The 18,333-nt window shown below is 69.4% G+C and overlaps 2 protein-coding genes across 4 annotated transcripts; both read left to right on the top strand.

The window, feature by feature from the left end:
• Window positions 1–390: 390 nt before the first annotated feature.
• Window positions 391–7,659, top strand: RAB4B (RAB4B, member RAS oncogene family). The gene is made up of 8 exons (XM_044435550.1): window positions 391–460; window positions 2,249–2,329; window positions 3,052–3,166; window positions 3,307–3,369; window positions 3,700–3,854; window positions 4,396–4,491; window positions 4,837–4,990; window positions 5,387–7,659. The coding sequence occupies exons 1-7, from the start codon at window positions 445–447 to the stop codon at window positions 4,950–4,952; spliced, it is 642 nt and encodes a 213-aa protein (XP_044291485.1). The 5' UTR covers window positions 391–444; the 3' UTR covers window positions 4,953–4,990; window positions 5,387–7,659.
• A 1,965-nt stretch (window positions 7,660–9,624) lies between these two features.
• Window positions 9,625–17,568, top strand: EGLN2 (egl-9 family hypoxia inducible factor 2). Of its 3 annotated transcripts, none has more exons than XM_044435549.1 (6): window positions 9,625–9,699; window positions 10,184–10,885; window positions 14,274–14,393; window positions 15,602–15,715; window positions 16,142–16,209; window positions 17,085–17,568. In XM_044435549.1, the coding sequence occupies exons 2-5, from the start codon at window positions 10,346–10,348 to the stop codon at window positions 16,166–16,168; spliced, it is 801 nt and encodes a 266-aa protein (XP_044291484.1). In that variant the 5' UTR covers window positions 9,625–9,699; window positions 10,184–10,345; the 3' UTR covers window positions 16,169–16,209; window positions 17,085–17,568. The 3 variants fall into 3 exon arrangements, with proteins under 3 accessions (XP_044291484.1, XP_044291483.1, XP_044291482.1); XM_044435548.1 differs by having other exon boundaries at window positions 15,602–15,738; XM_044435547.1 differs by lacking the exon at window positions 17,085–17,568 and having other exon boundaries at window positions 15,602–15,738; window positions 16,142–16,389.
• The last annotated feature ends 765 nt before the right edge of the window (window positions 17,569–18,333 follow it).

Genomic DNA, 18,333 nt, shown 5'->3' with positions numbered 1-18,333 from the left:
GTCCGCGGCCGCGCGGAGGGACGGCCTTCCGGGACCCGGCGGCGGCGCTCGCAGGCGGCGTGTGCCCGGCGGATCGGGGCGCCGGGCGGGAAGCAGCCCCGCCCGGAGTGCACGCGGGTCCCGGCGGGGCGGGGCGGGCCGAGGCTCGCAGGCTAGGGACGATGGGACTTGCAGTCCGGCGCGTCTGGAGGCTGGGCGTGCGGGGACCCCAGTTGGGCGCCCGCCGCCAGGCCGCGAAGGGGAAGGCGCCCCGGGCCGGGCGCGTGACGCCACTCGCGGGCGCCGGCGGGGCGGGGGCGGGGCCGGGGCGGGCCGATCCGGAAGCGCCGGCCTTCCGGGCGCCGCCATATTGGCCGGTCGCTGGGCGCCGCCATATTGTGCAGTCGCGCCCGCGTCGAGGCCGCCGCCGGAGCAGGAGGCGAGGGCCGCCGCCGCCGCCCAGCCATGTCCGAGACGTACGGTAAGGCCCAGGAGCCCGCATCCCGCCGCATGCGGAGGCCCCGGCGCCCTCCCCAGGGGCGTCTTCGCGGGGAGCCGGGCCCCGGAGGCCGCGGGCCTCGGGAAGCCGTGCCGGAGCAGGAGGCGGCAGCCCCGGATTCGCCGTTCCCCGGGGAGGCTCTCCCGCGCCTGGCTGCCCGTGCCCGGCGAGCAAGACCCGACGTGGCCGCGAGCCCGGGGAGATCGGCGGCGCTCAAAGGGCCCGGTCGCTGCGGGAGCGCGGTCCCTCGGTCCCGCTCCCTGCGGACGGGGCGTCCGTCGAGGCCGGGCGCAAGGCGGGCCCGGCAGGGGCGAGCGCTGGCTCGACTCTGCCCGTCGCGGGCTCCGGCGAGCGGGAAGCTGGGGCTGGCGCGGGGCGGGCGCGGAACGGGGGTGTCGTGTCGCGGCGGAGCGCCGGTCCCGCGCGCGGTTTCTGCCCCGGCCGCTCTGCAAAACGGCCGTCGCACGTTCGTGGTGCAGCCCCAGCCAGATGCGTCTCGGACTCGCAAAGCGCCGAGCGGGGCTCGAGATCTCGGGGCGCCTCACGAGGCGGGCGGGGGTCCCTGGAGCGGAGCGCCGCCTGCCGCCGCCGCCGCCGCCTTGCAGGGTCGCGCGCAGCGCCCCAGCGGCGCTTGTGCACCGGCGCGGTGCCGGTGCAGGTCCCCCTCGCCCCGCGCCTTTGCCGCCCGCCCTGCTCTCTTTGGGGTTTGAGGGAAGGCGGTGTTTCCCGGGGCCTCCTGCCCCTTCAGTTTTGCAACAGCCGCTCTGAGAACAGTCGCTTGGTGTAAACAGGAAGGAAAATTGTACCTGTGGCTGGGCCTAGTTTTGTTGCGTGAAGCAGCCCTCATCTCTGGCGGCTGAGCGGTGGGTCCTCCCGAGGCATGTGTGTTTGGGAGCGGGCTGGGGCAAAATAAGCTGCCCTCGCAGATGGGACGCACGTGTGGGCTCCTGCCTGCTTTCAAGGTGGGGCTGGAAATGGGTCCCCCGCCTGCCTTTGGCAGATGGAGGCGGGGTGGTTCTGCTTGCCCTTCCCCTCCATGAAAACGGCTTCAGGGCCCTGAATGGCGGGGGAACGGCTAGGCCAGCGAGCGCACCTTCTCTATAGGGAGGGGAGATGCTCCGCAGTGGGGCGGGTGTGGCTTGAACACATGTTTGCCAGCGTGAAAGCAGGTGCGTTGGAATGGAGGGGATGTGCCCCAAAAGCCCACTTCTGCCCCCTCCCCTTCAAGCATAGGCTCCGGGACCTTCCTTGCACCATTCAGACAATCTGCCTGCTGTTTCTAGTCCATTTCGTGCGTCTTTCCCCTCCTCGCCCTACAATTCCAGTTGGCATGTCTGTGGTGGGAGGCTCCGTTTTCTTCTCTGCCCTCTCCCAGCCTTGTGCTTTTACCAAAGCAACGAGACCCTCTCAGGCCACCTGGTGGGTCCGGCTGAGCAGGCCCTGCCTGCAAAAGATCCCTCGGGGAAGCGGCTGGGGTTAGGGCTGCCTGGCGCTCAGATTTGCCACCGCTTCTCCTTGCAAGCAGCTGGAAGGTTGGGGGCAGGGAGGGGCACGAGGGCAGCCCCTGGACTGCCGTTTCGCCGGCTGCGTTTCTCTACTCCCAGCTCCCGCGTGTCTGCGGCCGCCTTTGCTTTCGGGCCCCGCTGCCCTGCCCAGCGTGCCCCGCGGTGCCCAGCTGTGGGGCTGCGGGTCATTGCCTGACCGTGCCCTCCCCCCGCCCCGTTCCTGAGATGCGGAGTGTCACGGGGTGCTCTCTCGCTCTCCCGCCAGATTTCCTCTTCAAATTCTTGGTGATCGGAAGTGCCGGCACAGGCAAGTCGTGCCTCCTCCATCAGTTCATAGAGAACAAATGTGAGTCGCTTTCCTCCGCCTGCAGCCGCGGTCCTTCTAGCACGCCACCCCAGCTGAGGGTACCTGGCAGAAGGGTTACCGGACACAAGCCGAACAGAAGCACCTCGGAAAGCAATCGGGGCGAACCCACGACAAAACCGGAAGAACCAGCGCTGCTGCTAAGTTAGCGCTCTGTGTGAAAGACGTCTGCGCACGTCGCCCAGCGCCTGCTTCAAAGCAGGCTGGGAGCGAGCGGGTGGCGTCTCCCTGGGGAGGCCCCCGAGGCGGCACCGCAGCAGAAGGGCCCCTGTGTACTCGCGCTATCTGGCCTCTGCGCTCTTTTCCCTTTGGAATAAAGTGCAAGAAAGCCTTCCACTTGCCGAAGAGAAGGCGGTGAGGTGTTCGTTTCTGTGTGAAGAGGAAACTTAGCAGGGGAAAGTTTTCTAGCACATCATATGTTGCTGTTCTGGGAGCTGCATGCTGGAAGCAGCTGCCATCGATCCTTTTTCACCCTGACCCCTAGACCCCTTGCGTGTGGGTCGAGTGGTCCAAAATCTGCTGGTGCTTGGGTTAAATTACGCTCAGCCCCAACACGTGACCAGTGCCCTTCTCTGCCCCCTCACCAGCGGGACGTGCCGTTTCGGACTTGTTGTTTCTGTTTCTTTAAGTGCTTGTTGTGGCCGATCCTTGGCGTCGTCTGCCTGACGCTCGTTCTCCCCTTCTTCCTCTGTGCAATTCTGCAGTCAAACAGGATTCCAACCACACAATTGGGGTGGAATTTGGATCAAAGGTGGTGAATGTTGGTGGCAAAACAGTGAAGCTCCAGATCTGGGACACGGCTGGGCAGGAGCGGTTTAGGTAAGGGCCAGAATCCCTGGAGCTCTGCGGAGACTCCCGGCCCCTTTTCGGGCATCTCAGTTCCCAGACTCCTCTCTCCTGTCCCTGCTATCCTAACCCCACATCCCGCCCACACGAGGCTTTGCTCTTGCTCCGTCTAGGTCAGTCACGAGAAGCTACTACCGGGGTGCAGCGGGAGCGCTCCTGGTCTATGACATCACCAGGTGCGTCCCGGCGGTGGCTCCCCTTTCCCTGGTGGGGGGGCCGCAGGGGGCGCTGGCTCCTCTCTGCGCCCAAGGGCCGTGGGCTTCTGCCGCCTGCCTTGCAGAGCGATCGCCGAGGCCCGCCATCCCGGGCCGGGCCGGGCCGGGGCGGTTCAGAGAAGGTCCGCCGGTGGCTCGCCATGGGAGCGCGGCAGGCAGGGCGGCTGGGGTGAGGGGGATGGTGGGCTGAGGCAGAAGGCTGGGCTGGCCACGTGTGCTGGGGGGGCCTTCTTGGCCCTTCTGCCCGCCCGCCCCCCCACCGTGTCTTGCCCGCCCGGTCCTGTCCTGCAGCAGGGAGACGTACAACGCCTTGACCAACTGGCTCACGGATGCCCGGACGCTGGCCAGCCCCAACATCGTCCTCATCCTGTGCGGCAACAAGAAGGACCTGGATGCCGACCGAGAGGTCACGTTTTTGGAGGCTTCCCGCTTTGCTCAGGAGAACGGTAACGTGGGCGGGGGGCGCCCCGCAGCCTGGCCTCTGCCCCCTGTGGCCTGGTGCTGGGCCCCGCTGGGCTGCAGGGGCTGCCTGCGTGGGGTGGAGTGCATGCCTGTGCTTTCCTCTGGGGCGGCCTTGCGGCTGCGCTGCCCAGGTGCACAGGGATGGGGAGCCGCGGGGCCTCCGGGCTGGAGGGGCTGCCGAAGGGCAGTCCTGGCAGCGGCGCTGCGGCTGTGCCCCCACCTCCCTCTCTCGGCGCGCGGCAGCCGGCTGCGCCGCTCAATGGCCGCGTCTGTGGGGCTGTCAATGAGTAACGCCACCTCGCAGCTCCTCCCGCGGCTGGCCGTGTGCCAGCTTCACGAGGCAGCCGGCCTTGACCTGGAGGGGGCAGGGGGGGCGGGAGAACGGGCAGGCAAGCCTGGCGTCCTGGCCTCCGCCGGCCCTCTTCCTCTGACCCCTCTGTGCCCATTTCCGCCTGGAGCCGGGGCGGGAGCGAGCCTGGCTGAGCACACGGAGCTCATGCTGCGTTCGCTTTTTGAACTGGGCAGAGCTGATGTTTCTCGAGACCAGCGCCTTGACGGGGGAGAATGTGGAAGAAGCCTTCCTCAAGTGTGCACGGACCATCCTGAACAAAATCGAGTCAGGTGTGTCCCGGCCGCCTCCGTGCAGCTCAAATGAAAGCGGGGACGGTGGAGGCGCAGCTCTGGCCGAGCAGCTCACTGGGGGCGTGCCAAGTGGCCCCACGCGCGGCTTGGGCTCCCCCCCTGCCGCCGCCACGACGGAGGTCCTCTGCTGCTTTGCGCCACGGCTGACTCGGAACAGGCGGCCGTATCTGGGCGCGGGGGGACGGGGCGCCGGCCTTTGGGGTCTTCCTTGCCGGGATGCCACGTCTGGAAAGGGCGGGCTGAGGAGGGGCTCGGAGGGGAAGGCGGCTGCCTGATCCCGCCCCTGCTGTGCTTGTGACCCCGTCCCTCCCCCCTCCTCCCCAGGCGAGCTGGATCCGGAGAGGATGGGCTCGGGCATCCAGTACGGAGACGCGTCCCTGCGGCAACTGCGGCAGCCGAGGGGGCCCCAGGCACAGACCAGGCAGCCGTGCAGCTGCTAGAGGCGGGAGCCAAGCGGGCCCGGCGGCCGCCCTGCAAGGTAGTGCTTGAGGCATTGGGGGGGGGCAGGAAGCCTCGTGGCAGAAGTGCGCGTGAGGCGGCAAGCAGCCTTGCCGTGTTGGGTGGCGGTGCCTCCCCCACTCCTGCTCGCTCAGGGTGTGGAAACACCTTCCACAGGCCCCTCCCCCCCCATTCTGCTGGACTCTGCCTGGATGGAGCAGGCCGCGTGGGAAGGGCACCCCCCTCCCAGGAGCCCTCCCCTCCCCTCCCTGTGAGGGGCCCGGTCCAGAAGTGGGGGCGCTGCCCTGGTGCGTGTGGGCGGGGTCAGGAGAGCAAGACCCCTGAGCAGCTGGGGCCCAGCACCCAGCTCCAGTGGGACCCCTGCCCGGCACCCCTCAGCCATGCTCCTCCCTCTCCCCTCCCCTCTCGCTCGCAGTGCTGGAACCCGGCTGCTCTGGATCCAGGGCTGTGTGAAGCACCTTCCTCCGATCCGTTCTCTGGGACTACATGCCTCGCCGGCTGAAGCCCTCTTCCTTCCCGAGGACGCCTGCTCCATCTCCATGCCGCTGCTGCTGCCCCCCCCCACCTCCTTCCCTCACGAGAAGCTCTGCGAGGACAGCCCTCAGACGGGTGTCCCGGCGGGGGGCCTGCCGTGGGGGTGCCAAGGCCCTTCTGCGGTGCCACGTGGCTGTCCTGGCTGGGAGGTCAGCGGGCTGCCTGCCCACGGGTGGCTGGGGGATCCACGGAGGCAGCGCAGCCTTTGGGGGAATTTCCTCTGCCCCGTGGTCACCGGCTTTGTGGCAAAACGCCGTCCTGATTTGGGGTGAGGGTGTCTCCCCCTTCTGCAAGGAGTAAATCATTCCACTTTTGTGGAGAGAGGTCAGTCTAGTTCATTCAGGGCAGGGAGAGCCCCTGCTGCTGCTGGGGGGTTCTTCACGTGGGGGCACGAAAATGCGGCTGCCCCCAGTGAGCTGTGTGGGCAGCCGCCCCCCTCCCGGTGGCGTCTCTGGGGCCCGCTGCGCTCGTGTGGGGTCCAGCCTGAGTTTCTCCTGCGTGTGGGTCTTTCCATTCCTCCGCTCCGCTCCGAGGGCGCTGCTTCAGATTTACACAAGCCATAGATGGTGCCTTTGGCAGGGTCTTTCTCGTGCACGTCCTCCTCTGCCTCTCCCCATTCCTCGCTCGAGGATGCAGCCACGGGGCCAGGGCATCGCTGCCGGTCCTGAGCGTGGCATCCGCTGAAGGGGGAACGGTGCTTCTCGGTCTCGAGTGAGCCGTATCGGGTTTACTCATCACCAGATGTTCCTGCATCGGCTGAACCGACGGCACGGGGCCCAGAGCTGCAGAGAAAGAGCTGCCGCTCGCGTGAGTGTCTCTCTTGCATGGGGGAGGCGGCGCATGTGTCTGTCCATCCCTCCTCTGCCTTTGCTCAGATTCCCTTCTGTTGTTGTGCTGCAAGGAGTCCTGGGGCTTCAAAAGCTAGGTGCTGCATGCCAGAGCTTGGAGCCCCCCCCCCGCCCACCCTCCCTCCCACTGTGAGGGATGCTTGTTGCTTGCCTCCCCTCTGGGGCAGCCCCCTTGGAAGCAGCCCCCTTCCGGCAGCACACGGAGAGCCAGGTTGCCAGTCCTTGGTCCTTGGCGGCTAGTGGCGCCCCAAGCTCCCCTGCTGCTCAGCCTGGCTCAGCCGTGGGTGTGGAGGAGTGGTGCGTTGCATTAGAGGTTTCCTCCTGGGCTAGGGGCCAGCTGCGGTGGCTTGTGCTAGCCTGGGTGGGCAGCTGGCGGCCCTCCGGAGCACGTGGTCTACACTCCCGTCCTCCCTCCAGAAGCGACCCGCTGTGGGGAGGGAGCAGCGGCAGGCCAGGACGCCCGCCCCGCTCGTGCCACGTTTCCTTCGGCTGTGGGGCCTCGCCAGCCACACACTTCTCCCAGCAGCTCTGCGCTTTGACAGTCCTTTGCGTGGCTTTTGAGGGCTCTCCAGAACGTGGCAGAGCGCCAGTCCTCGTGGCAAGACCGGCTCGTTCGAAGCGCCGCTCGCCCAAGGAGCACCTTTGGCCCGTTTGCTGCAAGCCGGGGCGGAACTGAGGGGGTCCCTGCTCCGGCCAGCGCCTGCATCTGGCGCGACGTGCCGCTGCATGTCCGGCAGAGAGTGCAGGCACGCCCCTCGGGGTCTGAGGAGCTCCCCGCCTTGCCCGGTCCCTGCCTGGTGGAGGCGTGTTGCCTTCTGCTGGAGCGCCAGAGCTGGTGCCTCTCGCATGCCTTATTGGTTGGCTTGGGGAGACCCCCCCCCCCGCAGCTGCTGCAGCAGCTCCTCTGCCTGAGCCCCTCAGAAAGGAAAGTCCCAAGGGGGGGGGCTGGAGGAGCCCGTTTGTACTCCGTTTGTCCTTTTTTTAGTGTAATGTTAAACTTGTTATTTATTACTTCTGTGTTGCAGTCGGATGCCCGCCCTCCCCTTCCCTGCAGTCCCACGTGCGCCTCCCACCCCACCTGTTTCTACAGGCCCTCCCTCTGCTCCGTGGGAGTCCCCCTTGAGAGTCATCAAGGGGCTCAGCTTGGGTGGGGTTGCTTTTAATCTGTGGCAGAGCAGTGGACTGTTACGAAGCAGTTTGTAACCCTGATCCTCCGGTTGATTTCCTTTCTAAATGCAACATTCCCCCACCCCATTTATGGCTGTGAAACTGATTCTCCTACATAAAGAGTTTTTTCTTTTCCAAATGTGAGACTCCTGGTGCGTTTGTTCCCTCCTTCCTTCCAGGGCGTGCTGGCCAAGTGGCTGAAGCAATTCAGCTCTCGTGAGCCTCCAGCTGCTCCCTCCGTAGGCGAGGCGGCATGAGGCGGCACCGAGGGGCTTCCAGGGGATGGCTGGGCGGACCAGCGCGGAGGCAGACGCCTGTGTCCCCAGCCGCAGCGGCAGCCAGCTGGTCGGGCGGGCTCTGGGGCAGCTTCTCCAGCAGCACCTCTGGCTTCTGGCTGTCAGGAGAGCCCTGCTGGATTGGGCTGGCGGTCCATCCGCCCCACAGCCTTTGCACAGTGGCCGGGCAGCCGCCTGCAGGCCACCCACAAGCGGGACACAAGTGCCACGGCCCCGTGGGTCTGCAGGCCCACGGGCGATGCCTTCCAGGGTCACCGTGACTAGCTGTCGAGCGCCTCATCCACAGAAGCCTTTAATCGGCACCTGCGGGGCGCCTTTCGGCAGCTGCAGGCACCCCGGCTGAACTCCGAGCCATCGGCAGGCGGGCGCCCTTCTCGCCATTGGGACCGCTCTGCCCTGGTGGGCCGCAGCCCTGCAGGAGAGGGAGGCGGTGCCCCCCTGCACACAGTTCTGCCTCGTTCCCTGTTACCCCCTTTCCTCGAAACGGAGCCCTGCCGGTCACACAGAGAAGCTTGGTTGCCCTTCGCCACTCCTTTGCCTGCTCGCCCCTGACTTCCTTTAAGGGTTGGCTGAAATCCCTTTATAAGGTGCTCCCCATGAGGCGACTGGGACCTCCAGCTCCTTTTAGCTGTTGAGATGAGAGCTCTGCTGGCCAGACTGGGAGGCCGGCTCGTCCAGCGCTGTGTCCACACGGTGCGCAGCCAGCTGCCCGCAGGCTCGGGCAAGCGGGTTGTGAGGGCAGCCGCTGCTCACATTGCCCTGCCTCTGGCGTCGACCGGCACACCGCCCGTGATGTGGGAGGCGGTGGAGGGGCCTCGCCTCGTAGCCGGGGCCCGTGGTCGTCACTAGCACGGAAGTGGATCCCAGAACTGCATGAGGAGGAGTCTCCCTATCTGCCCCGGGTCCCACACCCATCAGCCACATGGGCGGGCGAGAAAAGCATCCAGCACGACACCACAGTCGGTGCGCTGCTGCTGTCCCGTCTCGCCCTCTTCCGAGCTGAGCGGTCTCGGGCCTTGGCGCCTCTCCTTGTGGGCGAGCGGCTCCACCCGGATCGTCTGAGCCTCTGTAATGCGACAACCCGGAGGTGCGACAGCTCGGGGCGGACGCCGCATGCCCGCACCGGAGATCGCGGGCGAGGGGCCACGGTGGCGCTGGCAGATTTGCTCGCGACGCCGTTCGCGTTTTATCTGGCACGGAGCCGGCCTGTCCCGCAGCCTCTGCTCCTCTCCTCCAGGGAGCCGGAGTTCAGCCCGGCCGTGGCGGCCCTGCAGGCAGGTGCGTCCAAGCCTTCTGGAGGGCACCCGGCTGGGGAAGGGCATCTCGGCCGGAGCGAGTGACGAGCTCCCCCTCCCGCTCCAAGTCCGCAGGAGCCGGCTGAGCGCCGGCTCCGGGCATCTCCCGCCAGTGCGCCCCGCGCATTCGGGGGCGGCGCAGGCGGGGGGGGACGCTGCGGGAAGGGGCGGCGTGGCTCAGAGGCGCGGCCGGCGCCTGCGTCATGTGCGCCCAGGCTGCAGCCGAGAAGAGCGGGGAGCGGGCGCCTGCACACGCTCCAGGGGCGCAGCCGAAACGGACTGCGAGGGAAGCCAAGCCGGGGCCCCGCCCGCGCCCCGCACCTGGCCGGCGGCGCGGCTCTCCCGCGGGAGCCCCCGCCCAGCGCGTGCCAGGCGCTCCCGAGCCGAGCTCTGCGCGCGCGCGGCCGTGGAGACCGCAGGAGATCCCGGCGGGGCGGGCGCTGAGCCGGAGGCTGGCCGGCCGGCGGCTGCTGGACTCCTCCCCTCGCCGGATCGGGCTGCGAAAGGCCCGACCGCGCCTCGCTGCGCCTCGCCTCTCCCGCCGCCCAGAAGTGGGAAGCGGAGAGGTGCCGCCGGTTGATCACTTCGGTGAGTGGGGCTCCGGGGGGGGGGGCGATAATCCCCTTGTCCGCGAGCCCGGCCCGCTACCGGCGGTGTCTTGCGGACTAGCTGCTTGGTGGGTGGGCGAGCGAGTCGCCTGTGCCGGCCTGCAGGCGGGACGAGGCCGGTCCGTTGCCCCGCGGCCGGCCGAGCGCCACGGGTAGGAAGCCGGGCGGGCGGGCGCGGGGACGGCTTCCCTCGAGGGCCGCCCTGCGCCGCGATCACGACCGCCGCCCAATAGGAGGGAAATACCGCCGCCACCGTCGCCCTCCTTCCGGGCCGCCTTACGAAACTCTCCGCTGCCGGCTTGGCTTGGCAGCGGCGGGCGGGCAGACTGGTTCGCTCGCCTGCCCCGAGCGGGCCCTTCCCGCGTCCGGGACGCTCCTCTCGCGGGCGGCGAGTGCGCGGCTGGCCCGGAGGCGGCGGCGGGGAGCTGACAGCCGCGCCGCCCTGAGCTCCGGTCTCCTTCCAGCACAGGCGCAGGGGCGCCCCCGCCGACGGCCGCGCGTCATGCCCCCCCCGGCCCTCGCGCCGTAGCCCGTGGCCGCCCCCACCGCACAGGCCGCCCCGTCGTCAGCGCAAGGACCGGCCGCAACATGGCGACGGCCCGCGGCTCCGGCCCCCGGGATGTGACATGGAGGGCTCCCGCCCGCTGCCGCCGGTAGCCGGCTGTCCCCGCCGGAGCATGGGCCGCGAGGGCGAGGGCGCCGCGGTGGGGGGCCTCCTCCTGCTGGCGCTGAACGGGCGCCGAGAGGCGAAGCGGCGCGGGCCCGAGAACGGCGACGCGGAGGGCGAAGGCGCTGCCAAGAGGCGCCGGGCCGAGCCGGGCGCGGGCGATCGGTGCGTCCCCGTCAGCCGGCTGGCCCTGGACTACGTGGTGCCCTGCATGAACTTCTACGGGATCTGCGTCAAGGACGCGTTCCTCGGCGAGGCGCTGGGCGCGCAGGTCCTGGCCGAGGTGGAGGCGCTGAAGCGGGGCGGCAAGTTCCACGACGGGCAGCTGGTGAGCCAGAAGGCCGTCCCCCCCTGCAGCATCCGCGGGGACCAGATCGCCTGGGTGGAGGGCCGGGAGCCCGGCTGCCAGGCCATCGGGGCGCTCATGGCGCGCGTCGACCAGCTCGTCCTGCACTGCGCCGGCAAGCTGGGCGGCTACGACATCAACGGCCGCACCAAGGTGAGGCTGGGCAAGCTGGGCGCGCGGGAGAGGGGCGGGCCGGGCCGGCGGCCATGGGGCTGCGAGGCCACGGGAACCGGCGGCCCCTGTGAGTGCGCGGGGCGCCAGCCCCAGCCCCAGCCGGGGGCACTGCTGCTCCGCCACGGGCCTGGTGGAGCTGCCAGGAGGAGGGAGACCGTGCTGTAGGGATCTGGAGCCCGGTGCCTCCCCAGAGGGAAAGCGACGCGTCTGGGGCACCCTCCAGGCCTCGCTCTCGCAGGTCTGGGGTTACGCTGAACTGGGTGGGCGGCGGAAGAGGAGGACCTGCTGCATCAGCCGGAGCCCAGACTTCGGCTGGCCCTGTTGCCGGTGCGAGGCCCCATGCGCTGCCGTGCCCCCTTGCTTCAGCTGGAGCATTTGGCGGAGGCTTTTCCGTCCGTTCTGCTTGCTCCTGTGCTCTCACACCGGCTGAGCTCTTCCGGGCACGCATGCTTGTTCCTGGCAAACGCCCTCACATGCACGGATCAACTTGCTTTGGGGCTGAGAAGGCTGAAAGGCTGCCAGGTGCTTTGACAGGATGGCAGCCCTCCTTCGCGTCCCCGTCCCCCCGGCAGGATCTTTGCATACCGCAGGTGCAGTTGCGGCACTCACCGGGGCTGCTGGCGTGGTCTCCCAGATGGGGGGGGGCGCCATTCCTCGGCCCGGCCTGTGGCCCCTCCCGCGTTCTGGGGAGCTGCGCCCCCTGTGCAGGGGGAGGGGGCAGCAGTCGCGGAACGAGAGGCGCTCTGCGCAGCTTCCTCGAGCCGCCCTGCACTCTCCCGTGTGAGCGCCTCACGGCCCGGAGCTCCGACGGCTGAGCTGGTTCCGGAGGGGGCTGCAGTGGGCCTGGCTCGAGGGGGGCCGTGACTTCCAGCTGACCGGAGCGGGGAGAGTGCTCGGGCTGCCCCCCCCATAGCTTTTCAGCACCGGCTGCCGTGGCAGTGTTTTCGCACGCTTGGCTCTCGCGTGGCTTCTTGTCATTGCCAAGCTTGTTTTGCAATGCCTCCCTGAAAAGCAGCTTGAAATAAATTTGCCGAGGCATCACCCTGCTGAAACCGGAGCCTCTGCCTCCACACGCTCCCGTCGCTCTGGCCTGCCTCTGCCTCCACACGCTCCCGTCGCTCTGGCCTGCCTCTGCGGGGCAAGCGAGGGCTGCACCTGGACGCGGATCCGCCAGCCAGCCGGCTTCCCAGAGCCAGGCGGCTTCGTCATTTGTTTCCAGGAAGGCTGCGGCTGTTCCTGGAATTCCAGCCAGCTTCCATCCCAGGAGCGGCTGCAGTGCCAGTAGCCACTCGGGCAGGCCATTTGGGGAGGGGCCCCAGGGGCCCAAGGCACCCCGAGGGCCCTGGTGCAGGTACAGGGGTGCGAGGCGAGAGAGCCCTGGCGGCTTTGGCTGTGCTGGGTGTGCCACTGCCCCCATCCCGCAAAGCCCCTCTTGCTTCCAAGCGCCGTGTTCCGGGGGCTCAGCTCCTGCTGGCCGGACGGGCGTGGGGCTAGCGGGGCAGAGAAGCGGAAGCACTGCCTCTGCCTGGAAGCTCCGCCTGCTGCGGGTGCCACAGCCCGGCATGTCAGGAGGCCCCCCGAGGGAGGGGGGTGCGTTAAAGGGCCTGCGGCGGGGCACCTGCAGGGCTTCGTGGGTTGGAGCTCACTTGCTGGCACCCTGATGGGCTTCTGGGGACGGGTGCCAGCCCTCTGCATGCAGCGCTGCTGTGGATGCTGGGTATCGGGGCCTCGGGCTAGGGAGGGTGGCCCACAGGATGCCCAGGCCCTCTCCTGGACCGGCCCTGTGCTGCTGCCCCACTCCACCCGCTGGGAGGGGAGTTCAGGGCCCTTGGTGAGATCTCTGCAGGTGCCAAGAGGGGGAAGGGGCTGGAGCAGCCTTCTGTGCCCCCCCCCCCGATGTCCCCACGGGGATGAGCGGGCAGCGGGGGCCTCTCCGCGTCGAGCGGGGCGCTGCTCGCTCCATGCAATTGTCGGCCGCCGTCCTCGGGTGACCCTGCGGGGAGCGACCCACGTGGGCTGCCGGCCCGTCGGGTGGGAGCGGATCCTGCGTCACGGGGACTCGATGTCCTCTCCGCTCCCAGGAACAGGACGCACCAGCCCTGCCGGAGCGGGGGGGGGTGACGGCTCTCCTCCCCCCGCCCGCCCCTCTGCGCTGCTCTGCGCGGGCGGGCGGGCGCGCCCGGCACTTCCCCTGGCGGGGGGGGAGGAAGGACGTCACGCGGGGCTGGCCTCCTGCCCGCCTGCCCCCCGTTGCCAGGCAGCGAGCGATCCGCCCCCGCCCCCGGCTCACCTCAGCTGCGCGGAGCGCCCTGCCGCCCGCGCCCCGGCTCGGTGGCGCTCGCGCCGCGGTCTGGTCCGGATCCCTCCCGGAGGAGGCCTTGCGCCGGGGCCCCGCCGGGAACGCGGGCACGGCTCGGCTCGGAGCGGAAGGCAAGCGGGGTCAGGCCGCGCAGGGTCGCTGCTCCGCGGGGGGGGGGGGAAGGGGGCGGGCGGCTGGAGGTCGCTGCGCGTGCAGCGCCGGTGCAAACGGGCTCGGGCCAGCCCGACCCGCAGAGAGCCGTGCGCGGAGCTGACCCGCGGGGCCCGCCAGCTTGGACAGCCATGCAAGGGGCTGAACAAGTGCCCGGAGGAGGGGCCGGGTGCGGGGTGCTGGGTCCACCCGTGGCCTGCGGGGGGGGGGCGTCGCCTTCCTGTCCCGCGTGGGAGCCCTGCCCGGTGACCGACCTGCTGGCCGGAACACGCGCCTCCCCATCTGCTCCAGCGGGCGCTGCCCGGGCTGGCCTGCTGGATCCGGGCGCATGCGCCGGGCAGCCATCAGCCGCAGAGCGAGGGGGCTCGGGGGCCCGGACACGCTGGCCTCACGGCCCCTGCTGAGGGGGGAGGATTCAGTTGGGGCGCTGGGCGAGGGCCCCCCAGCAGCCCGCACAGAGTGCCGGCCTCGCGTGGGTGAAGGCGCAGCTTGGGTTGTTTCGGAGCAGGATCCCGCCAGCCTCCCTCTGTGTGCCGCCCCTGTGCCCCCCGCCTCCTGCCACCCCACCAGCCGCCCCCCCTGCATGCTGCCCCATCCCTTGGGGTGCTCAGACCGGCCGACTCTGCTGCTGCTTGTCCCCTGGGGGGTGCAACAGCCCCGTGGGCTACCCTGTGGACTGAGTCCACGGAAACCTTGAGCCCATCGTCTTGAACATTTCGGGGGGAGGGAGGACGCGCCCCTGGCCACGGCCTGGTCGCCTGGAGGAAACCTTCCCCCACCGAAGGCGAGCCTGCCCAAGGGGGTGCTGGGGGAGCCCCGCACGAAGGCGTCGGCAGGTCTGGGCACTGCCTGGCCCTGCCCCTGGCAATGAACCCGTCTCTCGTCCCCCCCCTCCAGGCCATGGTGGCATGTTACCCTGGCAATGGCATGGGTTACGTGCGGCACGTGGACAACCCCCACGGAGACGGGCGCTGTGTCACGTGCATTTATTACCTGAACCGGCAGTGGGATAGCAAGGTAGGTGGTGGGGGTGGGCTGCACGGGCCTGGGGGCTCTGCATCTCCCCCACCCCCAAGTCTCCTGCATGGCGCAGCACAGACCTCCCCCGATATGGAAACCGCACCCCCTTCCCTCGGCCCTGCTCCTTCCCGCCCAGCCCACGAGGCTTCCCGGATTCCTGGCTCGCTCGGGGAGCGCTGCAGCAGGCACGGCCGGCTCCTTCTGGAGTCCTGGAAGAGGCTTCTGGGGAAGGGCTCTGAGGAGCACCGTTTTTCACAGGGGTGTGTTTCCTGAGCGCCTGCAGAGTTCCTCTCTCCCATGCCAAAGATCCTGCGCAGAGCTCTGGGGCAAGGGGATGTGACCCACGGGACGACACAAAGTCCCAGCCTTCATCCCGGCTCTTGAAACGCTAGGGCTGGACTTCTGGGTTCTTCCCCGCTCCAAGCAAGGAATGGCGGAAAAGCCCTGCTGGGTGCCTTGGCCCGCTCTGCCTGGGCCTTGTTCTCCCCGAGCGCTCAAGGGCCACGTGGCGGCAGCAGCTTGTCTTGGTCTTTGGAGACCGTCTGGCCCGCCCTTTAGCTAAGCGGTCAAGCGGCTGGTGGGAGCCACGTGCCCAGCGCTGGACAAAAGCGCCAGTTCAGCCTGCAGCACAGGCCCTGAGCGCGAAACCAGAGGAGACGTTTGCCGGTGCCCTCGCGCCACTCCTAGCGAGAGCCATGCCGGATCGGGGCCCATTGCGCCACCACAGGCCCATCTAAGGGGCAAAGCAACGCCGGAGCTTCTCAGGTTTCACATGGGTGGCTTGAGGCATGTGGGCGTCAAGGGGGAAACTCTGATTAGATAAATCCAAAAGAATCTAGATTAGGGTGCATAACCAGGGTGCGTTAGAGTCTCAGCCGGTGAAGTGACAGAGGAGAGGAAGGTCAGGTGGGAAGCCCCGAAGCAGCCAGGCGGAGGTGGGGGTCAGGCGTGGAGCCTCCCTTCACCTGCCTCTGCAGCCAAAAGAAGAAATCTGGCCACTCCGTGGGCCCCTGCTATGGGGAGAGGCGGCGGGCTGTGGGGGCGCCTTCCCAGGAGGGGCCGCGCAGCTCCTCGCGAGGGGGCCCGGGAAGCGCTGCACCGCCTGTAGGGAAGGGCCCGGTCAGGACCCATGGGCGGGGGGCATTGGTCCAGGGCGTGAGCTGGCCACCCCCACTGCTGAGCAGGCCTCCCCACCCCCCCGCCAGGCGCACGGCGGCAACCTGCAGATCTACCCCGAGGGCCGCTCGGTCGTTGCGAACATCGAGCCCATCTTCGACCGGCTGCTCATCTTCTGGTCAGACCGGCGCAACCCGCACGAGGTGAAGCCAGCCTATGCCACGAGGTAATGGGGGGGGAGCAGCCCCTCCTCGTTCCCTTCCCTGAGTGGGGATGTGGGGCTGAAGTAGGTTGTGGGTGGGATGTGCCTTTCAGTGAGGTGAGGCTGGTGGCTGGCAGAGCAGTGGCTCGGGGGGGGGGGGGTTTTTTTCGGCCTGCGGGGGGTGCAGCTGGACACAAGCAGAAGGGCCCACCCCCATGGCCACTTGTGGTTTCAGTGAGGCAGGTGCAGGGGAGCCCTACAAGGCGGGGTCCCCCACCAGTCAGGTTGGCGGCTTGCCTGCCGCCGCCTCAAACCACGCCTGCTCGGCTGCCTCCCGCCCCTCCCGGCATGCGGCCCCCACCGCCCTGCCCTGCGGCCCCCACACCCGGCCAGTCCTGCCCCCCACTTGCCTGCGTCTCTTCCTCAGGTACGCCATCACCGTCTGGTATTTTGACGCAAAGGAGCGGGCAGAAGCCAAGGGGAGGCACCGGCTGGGTACGTGGCTGCGCGGAGGGTCGATGCTGACGATCACGGAACAGAAGCAGGGCTCCTGCAGCCAGGGCCCACCTGGCCGGGCTGTCGCCCCCTCTGCCTTAGACCTTTGGACCTGAGAGTCCTGGCAGCGTGCGCCTTGGCCTCGGAGTTGTGGGCCCTGTGCAGCGTCCCTTTCCACATCCAAACCACTCGGTAGCCCAAACCATATTGCAGATTCCTGCACTCAGGAGTTCCTCACAGAAGTTCCACGCTGGATAAACGTGAATGAGCAGCCCCTGTAGCTGAGCGGCGCTGCTGGGCCGATCCGGAGGCCGTCACCCGGCAGGGTGCCCTGTGGAAGCAGATCCGGGGCTGCTCCGTCTGTTGTGCAGGGTGACTCTGAAGGAAGGGAGCGAGCCTGTTGTTAAAAGCACGCTTGAAGGGAGTGGAGCACCGGGCTGGGGGCTTCCGGAGTGGAGCAGCTTGACCCCGGGGGCCTTTGAGTTCCCGCCTGTCCCTCTCCAGCCAGCAGCCTGGGTGGCAGGTGGTGCTGGGGGCAACTGGCTGCGGTGGTCCGGCTCTGCCGGCGGCCTTCATCCCTCCGGCCTGGAACTGGCTCTGGGAAAGGAAGCCCCACAGATACTTCTGTTAGGTTGGTTTTAAAAGAGTGGGTCACAAGGATAAATATGGGCAGTGGGGCAACCCGGCCAGGCGCGTAGTCTCCTTGGGCCAGCGCTCGACCCAACTCTCCTTCCAGTGCCCGGTCCTCGCCTGCCACACCTGCTGGCGAAATCAAGCATGGGGAAGTGCCTCTGAGCATGTGCGGGTTGCTCCCCAGCTGGGGCGCCCCTGGCCAGGCCCGCGGCGTGAGCGCCCCGTTTCCCTCCCTCCTGCAGCCTCTGCGCAGACCGTGGGGCCCGCCCCCGCCGCGCCGACCAGCGGCCCCACCTGACGGACGCGCGAGCCGCGTGGGAACCCGACCGCCAAGGGCCGCCCTGCTCTTGGGCCGCTTCAAGCTGCTGCTGCCGCTGCTGCCGCCCCGCCGCGGCCGGACGCGCCCCAGCGCCAGCCCCGCGGAGGACGAGGCCGAGCGGCGGGCGGACCCTGCGGAGGAGCGCGCCCGCCCGCCCGCGTGGACGCGTGTCCGGGGGAGCAGCCCTCCCTCGGGCGCCTCCGCCCGCCTGCCCCGGAGTGGGGGACCCGGCGCCCGAGGGGCGCACCCGCGCTGCCGCAGTTGCTCCGTCCTGCTCGTTTCCTGCAGCTCGGAGTCCGGCGGGGACGCGCGCGGGGCCGCCCGGGGGCGCGAGCGGCGGAGGCGGCGGCGGAGCACGAGCTGCCGTGCGCGCGGAGTGGAGCGGAATAAACAAGACCTCGTGGAGACGGCCTCGCACTGCCTGCTTGCGGGGGGGGGGGGGGCTTGCCTCCCCGCTGGCGGATGGGGTGTCTTCGCAGCAGCAGCTACGGGACGGGCCCCGTGCTCGCAGACCGCCGCCCCCGCCTCTTGCCCTCCCCCAGGGGCCGGGGAGTCTGAGCAAGGGGGGGGCCCACCCAGCCTGGGAGAGCCGCCCGAAGAGGCAGCCCCCCGGCACAGCCCCGGGGCGCCACCTGGGGGCCAGAAGGGGACGGGCGCCGCAGTACGCGCCGGATTGGGTCCGCGCCCCGCTGGAGTGCTCACCTGCGCAGGAGCGCCCGCAGGGGAGGGGCGTGCGGGGGCCGCCCCCCCGCGGGGGCCGCCCCCCCGCGGGTGCGCGGGCAACGGCGCCCCCCCGCTCGCCGAGCCGCGTCACGGCGCCCGCCTCTTGCCCGCGCCCCGCTCGATCCGGTGCCGCCGGCCTCGCTGTGCGCTCTGCTTCCGGGTCCCGCCTCCGGCGCCCGCGCCCTGCCCATAGCCGCGCTCGCCGCCCCCGCCCCGCCCCGCCCCGCCCCGCCCCTCCTCCTCCGCTCCAACCCCTGGCTTGGCCCCCCCCTTCATTCGCTTTCCGGAACGGAGAAAGTGGCCCGAGGCGTGGAGGGTCCCGGGGCGGCGCAGCCAACACGCTCCCTGGGTCTCAACACCCATCCCGCTGGGGTCGGCGCGGTATTCCGGGGACTAGGCGCGCTCGGGAGAGGCGGGGGGGGGGGCAGCCTCCTTGCACAGGTTGCCCC

Source organism: Varanus komodoensis, unplaced genomic scaffold (assembly GCF_004798865.1).
Source record: "Varanus komodoensis strain SLA01 unplaced genomic scaffold, ASM479886v1 scaffold29_3, whole genome shotgun sequence".
In the NCBI taxonomy this organism is placed as follows: Eukaryota; Metazoa; Chordata; class Lepidosauria; order Squamata; family Varanidae; genus Varanus; species Varanus komodoensis.
Note: the sequence above shows the minus strand (reverse complement) of the source record. Positions and strands in the feature narration are given on the sequence as shown.

What these genes read in the sequence shown, in the direction of transcription:
- RAB4B (XM_044435550.1), top strand. An exon ending in CCGCTTTGCTCAGGAGAACG is followed by an intron (nt 3,855 to 4,395) that starts GTAACGTGGGCG and finishes TGAACTGGGCAG; the next exon opens with AGCTGATGTTTCTCGAGACC. An exon ending in CCTGAACAAAATCGAGTCAG is followed by an intron (nt 4,492 to 4,836) that starts GTGTGTCCCGGC and finishes CCTCCTCCCCAG; the next exon opens with GCGAGCTGGATCCGGAGAGG.
- EGLN2 (XM_044435547.1), top strand. Translation starts at nt 10,346, where the DNA reads ATGGAGGGCTCCCGCCCGCTGCCGCCGGTAGCCGGCTGTCCCCGCCGG. An exon ending in ACCGGCAGTGGGATAGCAAG is followed by an intron (nt 14,394 to 15,601) that starts GTAGGTGGTGGG and finishes CCCCCCCGCCAG; the next exon opens with GCGCACGGCGGCAACCTGCA. An exon ending in AAGCCAGCCTATGCCACGAG is followed by an intron (nt 15,739 to 16,141) that starts GTAATGGGGGGG and finishes TCTCTTCCTCAG; the next exon opens with GTACGCCATCACCGTCTGGT.